This window comes from Acinonyx jubatus, chromosome E4 (genome assembly GCF_027475565.1).
Source record: "Acinonyx jubatus isolate Ajub_Pintada_27869175 chromosome E4, VMU_Ajub_asm_v1.0, whole genome shotgun sequence".
NCBI lineage: Eukaryota > Metazoa > Chordata > Mammalia > Carnivora > Felidae > Acinonyx > Acinonyx jubatus.
The window spans coordinates 27,425,705-27,434,181 of record NC_069395.1 but is presented as its reverse complement, the minus strand read 5'-3'; the positions used below and the strand labels follow the sequence as shown (position 1 = coordinate 27,434,181).

General features: G+C 42.9%; 1 protein-coding gene across 2 annotated transcripts in view; it reads right to left on the bottom strand.

The window, feature by feature from the left end:
- Window positions 1-220: 220 nt before the first annotated feature.
- The window catches only part of KLHL12 (kelch like family member 12), a 33,753-nt gene continuing 25,496 nt past the window's right edge, over window positions 221-8,477 (bottom strand). For both annotated transcript variants that reach the window (XM_027074736.2, XM_027074737.2), the window contains exons 7-12: window positions 4,750-4,856; window positions 3,703-3,898; window positions 2,876-3,034; window positions 2,471-2,569; window positions 1,939-2,125; window positions 221-1,757 (exon numbers count right to left, since the gene is read on the bottom strand). In XM_027074736.2, coding sequence (XP_026930537.2) covers window positions 1,631-1,757; window positions 1,939-2,125; window positions 2,471-2,569; window positions 2,876-3,034; window positions 3,703-3,898; window positions 4,750-4,856 — 875 coding nt within the window. In that variant the 3' untranslated portion in view covers window positions 221-1,630. The remainder of the gene's footprint in view (window positions 1,758-1,938; window positions 2,126-2,470; window positions 2,570-2,875; window positions 3,035-3,702; window positions 3,899-4,749; window positions 4,857-8,477) is intronic.

The following is an 8,477-nucleotide window of genomic DNA, read 5'->3' as shown; positions in this document are numbered from 1 at the left end:
ACAAATTCACGTAAATATTTTACTGCTGAGAAGCTCCACAAGGGTAAAGGGGCTACCTCTTACCCGCGTCTAGCAAAGAAACATAGTAGGGCCAGTTGGCAAACACATAAGGTGAAGAGGTTGAAGAGACAGGATCATACAGCTGATCTCTGCCTGGTCCCCCCACCCCTCCCCAAGTATCCGCAAGACAGTGTTGGTTAGCCACAAACTCTCTTATAGGCACTTGAGACCACTGATTTTTAATATTTTCTTAAAAAAATACAAAGGAAATGAACTCTTTACACCAATACAACTCGGGGAAAGAGGAAAAAAATGGAATTTTAGAATAAAGGGAAAGTGCATCCTTGTTTAGGTTACCACATCCCCACACTCCCAATACCCACAAAGCCAAGAATTTCACTCCGTAACACAGGGGAGCCTTGAATAGTAGCTCAGAAATTCAGAAATGGTGGTAGCAAGTACTGGCACTAACAAAAGAGTTTTGGTTGCCTTGATTATTCTGTCCCAGGAAGAATAAAATCCACTCTAAGGACAGGTCAGGGAACCTCATAGTAGGAAAAGGACTAATTGTACCAAACACAGCAGTAAAAACCACTCCTTAGCAGAAGTGTGCCCTTAGAAGAACAGGGCAGTAATCAGGTAGCTGAATTTCTACGCTGCTGCCACCCCCACCCCACCCCCAAATAAATAGTAATGAAGTATAATAGTGTAGTAGTATTTGATTCAACACAGACAGACAGTGTCTCACCGACTCAAGGCAAACCTTGCCACGGAGAGATGAGCCCTGGCGGGAAATAAGACGACTGTAAAATCACAGGTACTTCTAGTTTGTTCCCAGGCATACCAAACTCCCACCTTTATTCCATCTCTGCTCCTCCCAACATTTGTTCATTCTTACTCTGTCAATGCCAAGATGCGCACCCAGAAAGATCATGGGGAAATTAAAAGATCCTTCCAATGACACACCCTTTTAAGTCTTCCAGGTTATACCTCAGCGGTGTTCTAGGTTTACTCACGTTCCATCAAATTCTGTTTACTTCCCTTAATCTAAACCCAGTTCTGATACACCAACCTTGTCCCTTAAGGCAATGCCAGGTCTCTCCCCAAGCCCCCCAAGTTTTGATAGGGGGCTTTCCCCTCTATTATCCTCCAGAATGGAACTGTGTCGCCCCTAGTTACCTGCAGACTAGGAAAGACATTTATTCCTGGAAAACAAGACTTGGATTTTACCCAGCTTACTCAAGTTGGTATCCTTCCAATCATACGCTGGATACTGTCCACATCTAGTAGGTCATACTCACCTTAATTCTCTGCAATACGCGAGGCACAACATATATGTGGATTCTCCCAAGCACATGACAGTGCTCTCTGGCCAAGGAGAGATGGTCTGGCCTCTCAGATCCATTCAGTGTGCATTGTCTTCCCTTGAGTGTCTGTTACCCACCCTCCTCAGAGAGAACTACCAGCACAAAGTGGAGTGTGTGTCAAATAAGTACAATCATCACCACACTGGTGCTTGTAATCACCCTGTGCACACGGTGAGAAATAGATATTCTGGAAAGGATCCTTGACGCTCCTGTAAACTGTCCCTTGGACTGGTCACTAGCTCTGGATGGTGCTCCAACAACGGTCACTTCTCTCGAAGAACACACACGCCAGCATCACAGCGCTGGGTTCCCATGGATGTCACTACTTCCCAACTGTCGATGATAGGGTCATAGCACTCGATGCTACTCAGCAGGGAATTCCCATCGTATCTGAGTGGGGAAGAAGCAAAAGAAGAAAATGAACTTTCTATTCCTCTCCATACAGTCCTACATTAAAGTTTGCCACTGGAGATGTCTCCCCCAACCCAAACCCTGTCTCGATCCAAAAATTCGGAATGGATCATGTTGTCCTGGATGCACGACGACTCTAGCCTGGCTTCCAAATCCTTACCCCGCAATAGCATAAAGTCTCCCGCGAAGCACTGTGGCCCCTACATAGCATCGTGGAGTGGTCATACTAGTGACAGTTGTCCAGGAATCGGTGCGAATGTTGTATGCTTCAACAGAAGAAAGGTGGGCTGTACCATCAAATCCCCCCACCACATAAATATGGTCATTCAGCAGGGCTACTCCTGCACCTTGGGGGGAAAAAGGCATAGTAAATCAATACTACTAAGCTTAGGAGAAGAATTCTAAAAACAAAACATGATCATTGGTGGCTAGCTGAGTTCCAGAGTAGCTGAGGGATGTGGACTAGAGCCAGACAGGCTTAGAATAATCTAGTTGTCTTTATTTTCATTATGTTTAGAGAAAAGACAGGCAGAGGAGAATGAAACCAGACTTATGTTTTACATGAGTGAAGTGTACGGTAAAGAAAGAAATACAACTCTGATTTGTTGACACCCTCTTTGACTCCACCACCACTGCGTATGCAAAGATTCATCAGCACAGATTGTCCTCTCCTTTAGATATGAGTGTCTTACCAGAGCGCTTAGTGGCCATTGGTGTAACATTAGTCCAATGTCCTGTGTGGGGATCATATTTCTCAACTGAATTTAAAATATTCAAGCCATCATATCCTCCTGAAAACCAAAGCAGAGACCATTTCAGACAGACTGGTAAACCCTCATGCCCATTCCCAGTGTGCCTCTCTCAGAGTGTTTCAACTAATTCTTATAGTTTCAGCTCTCCTTCAAGAGTTCCAATAATCCAAAGAAAAATCTGATAGTACCCTAATTTCTGCTTCCATGAGAAAGATAACCTCAGTTAACAGAAAAGATATTGGGATAGACTAGGGTTTTAGTTGAAAAAAGCCTATGAACTTCATTTTGATAAAAAGGGGTCCCCACCCATTGAGTTCCCTCATCTTCGCCTCCCAGACTGAATACCTAGGCAGTAGATCACTCCACTGGCCACAACTAGTCCAGCACCCTCCCGGGCGGTTTGCATATCTCCCAGCATGCTCCACTGGTCAATGTTTGGGTCATACCGCTCCATACTGGTATGACGCCTACTTCCATCAAAGCCTCCAGACACGTAGATCATATCTGCTCAGAATGAATGAATCACAGACTATTAGAGGATGAGAGATTTCTTTTTAAATTTTTTATGTTTATTTATTTTAAGGTGGGGGAGGGGCAAGAGGGAGAGACAGAATCCCCAGCAGGCTCCATGCTGTCAGCACAGAGCCCGATGTGGGCCTGAACTCACAAACTGTGAGGTCATGACCTGAGTCGACAGCAAGAGTTGGGCACTTAACTGAGTGAGCCACCCAGGCACCACGATGATGAGAGATTTCTATTAATTCTTCTCCTTACAAATTCCCCACAAGTCCTTTAAATGTTTGGGAACAAAAAGAAAGTGTTTTTTCATGAGATAAGTCAATTAAGTCTTATAGATAAGGAAGACATCAGAGTTAAGACATCTAAAAAGAACGGGGTAAGATGGAATCCTTGAAAGCACTCAAAGACTTCAAAGGTGGAGTTTGCAAAAATATAACCAGTGCCAATTCTCCACTCGGCACACTGGAACTTGATTTACCAGCTCTGTGGTCAGTGTTGAAACACTCATGAATACTGAAAAGCCTTGGTAACATCAATATTTCCCAAAGCAAAAAGGAATATTTGACCTCATGCTCCTGCCAGACAACAGGAGAGTTATGAACCCTGATCCAGCCCCAACAAAATGGAAACACTGCTCTGCACACCAAGCATACCTCCTAGGGTGGTGGCTCCAGCAAGGCCTCGTCGGACATTCATAGGGGCTACAGAATACCAGACCCCATCCTCATCTGCTGTGTAGTCTAGACATTCCACCGAACTAAGGCGGGAACGGCCATCATAGCCACCAATTACATAGATCCGGTCATGTAGGGACACTGAGGCCACGTAACGTCTCTTACGAGTGATGCTCTATGGATTTAGGAGAGAAGAGGTACAAATATTTCAGTCATGCAAATCTTAGGCCTTATCTGCTGCTAACCTTCCTGTTTTTATCTATGTACCTCTCCTTCTTCACTGTGAACCCCCGGGACAGTAGTTCACCCTCAAGTGGCCTCCAAACCCTCTTGTTTGTTGTGATGCTTTTAAAGATGCAACCCTTCTCCACATCTGCCTCTCTCCAAGGCTTCCAAAAAGTTTAATGTCTTTCCATTATCCAGTGTCTGATTCCTTCCTGTTCCACTGGGCTAAAGACTGTTATCTTTCTATAAAGTAGAAAAGTAGCCCCAACTGCTAATCAAAGGGCCAGGATTCCAATATCCTAAAAGTTAGGAGGACTGATTAAAAGATTTCCATGTTCTCAGAACTATTATTGTTCATCCAGCACTGAAACAGAGACATACAAAGGGAGAAAGATATAAACTTCAGACTTCAAGTGAACATTAGTTCAATTTAACATAATTTAACAGAATTCAGCTTAACAGAGCATGACAATGGAGCATGCTGGGAGTTACATGGACAGCTCAGGAAGGTGCTGAAATAGTGGTGGGTCAGGTAAGTTTAATTTCGCACAGGGCCATTGATATTTCTCCTCTTTTGGAACGGGGGCATTGATATTTCTGAAGTCTAATCTTCTAATCAAATGGTCAGGAACGATGGATTGATTAATTGATTTTGAACCTACCATGTACATGACACTATTGTAAGGAGCATCTTACTATTACTAGGCTTTGCTACTTTTAGGGCTGGATTACATATGATCTAGAGTCAGGGACTGAGGACATTTAAACTCTTTCCCAATGACTGGCTCCACCATTACTTACTGGCAAAAAGCTCCACTCCTGAGTCTTGGGGTCATATTTCTCTACCACGTCGATGGGAGACTGCTGGCTTCCGAAGCCCCCAACCACCAGAAGCACTTCATTGGCTCCTGAGGACAAAGAGAGAAAAAGATAGGTTACGTCACCATCCCAAGCTGGGAAACTACTCATAGGGAAACATAAGTAGAAACAGTTGTAGGATTTTGTTTTATGTGGCCCAGAGAAGCAATCTGAAATAGGACACTCATCACAAGGCTGCCTAACAGGAAATTATTTCTTTCTGAGGCTCTAGCTCTTGAGGACCTGGACCTCTGAAATTAAAATTTCAGGACAATATTAAACTCCAGAAGGCAAACTTGAACACACCACACCATTCCAACCTACCTACATGCCTCTGGCTGACATAGTAAATGAGGTTCTAAGTGCAGGCAGGGGGCTAAAGGAGCTCCCTGCCCTTCTCAGGCTGTAAAACTCAAAATGGGAGTTTTTTGCAATGGGGAAATAACATTCTCCTACTAACCTTGTCTCAAGAAAGTGGAAAGTTGTGGTTTAAGGACCAAGTGGTAGGCTTTTTTTTGTAATTTTTAAAATGTTTTTATTTTTGGGAGACAGAGCATGAGTGGGGAGGGGCAGAGACAGAGGGAGACACAGAATGTGAAGCAGGCTCCAGGCTTTGAGCTGTCAGCACAGAGCCCCACACGGGGCTGGAACTCATGAACCATGAGATCATGACCTGAGCCGAAGTCAGACGCTTAACCTACTGAGCCACCCAGGTGCCCTCCAAGTAACAGATTTTTAAAATTCTCTTCCATGAACTTTTATTTTTCCAATGTAGCCAACTATATGACCATGTTCCCTACTAATTCATCACAACTGCCAGGGAATCGTAACAGGTTTTTTTCCCCCTTAAATGTTTGTTTCTTTATTTTGAAAGACAGAGAGTGAGCAGGGGAGAGGCAGACAGAATCCCAAGCAGGCTCCACACTGTCAGTGCAGAGCCCAATGTGGGGCTCGAAGCCACGAACTGTGAGATCATGACCTGAGCCGAAATCAAGAGTCAGACACTTAACTGACCAAGCCACCCAGGTGCACCATCATAACAGCAGGCTTTTAAAGAAAGTCTTTTTCTCTGTTTTCCCAAAGAAGATATTTTGATGTCCTTTATATCTTACTCTCTCCCGTAAAGCCTTCTTGTATTAAATATCTCCTCCTTTGCCTCTTTTCAAAGAGCAAAGTCTTTTGAGAAAATCCTCTGTAAATGTGCTCTACTGAAGTGCATGGAAAGAATGGAGCGTTTTGTATGATTCAATTACTAGGAAGACATTTGAGAGACCAAGGCACTATTATAAATAACTGGACTTTAAAGAGTAAATGGAATACATTTCTTTCTTTTTAAAAAATGTACTTAGAGAGAGAGGGAGAATATGTGTGCACACATGAGCAGGGAAGGGGCAAAAAGAAAGGGAGAGAGAGAGAGAGAGAGAGAGAATTCCAAGCAGGCTCCAGGCTGATGGCGCAGGGCTCTAACCTACGAACTGCAAGATCATGGGCCAAATCAAGAGTCGAATATTTAACCAACTAAGCCACCCAGGCGTCCCACAAATGGAGTACCTTTAAACTGCCAAAAACAGATGCATCCCTGATGAAGTAATGGCTCTGACAATTATCATCAGTGGCTGCTGTAATCATTAGGTGAAAGCAAAAATACTACTTTATAATGCTAAATAGGAAGTATACAACCATCACCTATGAAGTATTCTTGCTAAAAAACTGAACCCAAATCTTGAAACTTACCAAGATTCTAGTGTAATCACCAGTTTACAGACAATACAGGGGACAGAAGAACACACTAAATGACACTACATGGATACAATCAGCAAAATCCAGAATGTGGGAAATTCTAGAGGCCAAACATCTTGGTTTCTTAAATAAATTGCAAGGAAAAACCAAAGCAGGAGGGACAAGCCTATGGATTAAAAGAGACTAGGGGCGCCTGGGTGGCTCAGTCGCTTAAGTGGCTGACTTCAGCTCAGGTCATGATCTCACAGTTTGTGAGTTCAAGCCCCGCATCGGGCTCTGTGCTGATGGCTCGGAGCCTGGAGCCTGCTTCAGATTCTGTGTCTCCCTCCCTCTCTGTCCCTCCCCCTCTCGCAATCTGAGTCTGTCTCTCAAAAATAAAACAAGCGTTAAAAAAAATTTTTTTAAGAGACAAAGAGAGAAAAGAACTCAATGTAACATGTGGACCTTGTCTGGATCCTGATTGGAGAAACTTAAGTGTTCAAAAGCAAAAACTAGGGAAATACTAACAGGTATTTATATCTGATGAAAATAAAGAACTGGCTGTGTTTAAGGGTGATAATGGTGTTTTAGATACATTTAAAAATTTTTTTAATGTTTATTTATATTTTTGAGGGCGGGGGGAGGGAAGGAGGGGCAGAGAGAGACAGACACAGAACCCAGGCAGGCTCCAGGCTCTGAACTGTCAGCACAGAGCCTGACGCGGGGCTCTAACTCATAAGTGGTGAGATCATGACCTGAGCTGAAGTCTGACACCTAACTGACTGAGCCACCCAGGAACCCTGATATATTTTTAAAAAGCTCCTTCTTTCAGTGATACGTATAAAAGCATAATATATATGGATGGAATTATATCCTGAGATTTCTTTCAAAATAGGCCATGAGTTGATAACTGTTGAAACTGGGTGATGGGTACAGGGAATCATTATATTTTTCTGTTTCAGTATATGTTTGAAATTTTTCTTACTATCCCACACATAAACCATGAAGTTTAACCTCATTTAAGAGGACACCTGTCTTGTATACTTGCCAAATAAAGTTAAATGGACCCTTTTCCAAGGTGAGCCAGTAAGCAAGTCTCAGCAGTCAGCTCCTTTCAGAAAATCAAAGCCTTTGAACAAAGGGTCTTTTCATATTATGCTTATTTTATTTGTGCATAAAATTCCTTCAAGCTGGAAGAGGCCAGGACCACAAAGTATTTGTTTCTTCCTTGGCAGCACTATTCCCCTATTTACCCCTTTCTTACAGTACTGCTTCTCTCCCTCTGACTTGAATAGAGAAGGCAAAAACAATTCTATTCACACACATTTCCCTCTGTAGGTAAACAGGATACTAGTGGATGATACCTGTATGGCTAACACAATGAACATACGCCACAGCAACTGAGAGGCATTTTCTATGCTTTGCACATTTAAAAAATTCCCACTGATTTTCAGCTGTAATTCCTGTTGCTTTATGTAATTCCCAGAAACAAAAAAAACAAAAGCCTAGTATTATGCTAAGTGAAATAAGTCAGGCAAAACAGATACCATATGTTTTCACTCATATGTGGACCCTGAGAAACTTAACAGAAGACCATAGGGGAGGGGGAGGGGGAGAGGGAGAAAAGTTACAGAGAGGGAAGGAGGCAAACCATAAGAATCTCTTTAAGCACTGAAAACAAACTGAGGGTTGGTGGGAGGATGGGGGACAGGAGAAAGTGGGTGATGGGCACAGAGGGCACCTGTTGAGATGAGCACTGGGTGTTGTATGGAAACCAATCTGACAATAAATTATATATTTAAAAGGCATTTTTAAAAAAAGAACATACTCATAAAAATGAGTTCTGAGTTTCATTAAATTCTAAGTTTCTCAAATGTTAAAAAAAAAAAAAGCCTAGGGGAAAAAACCACTTTCTTGATAATATTTCACTCAGGCAGCTTCTGAAGGATAGG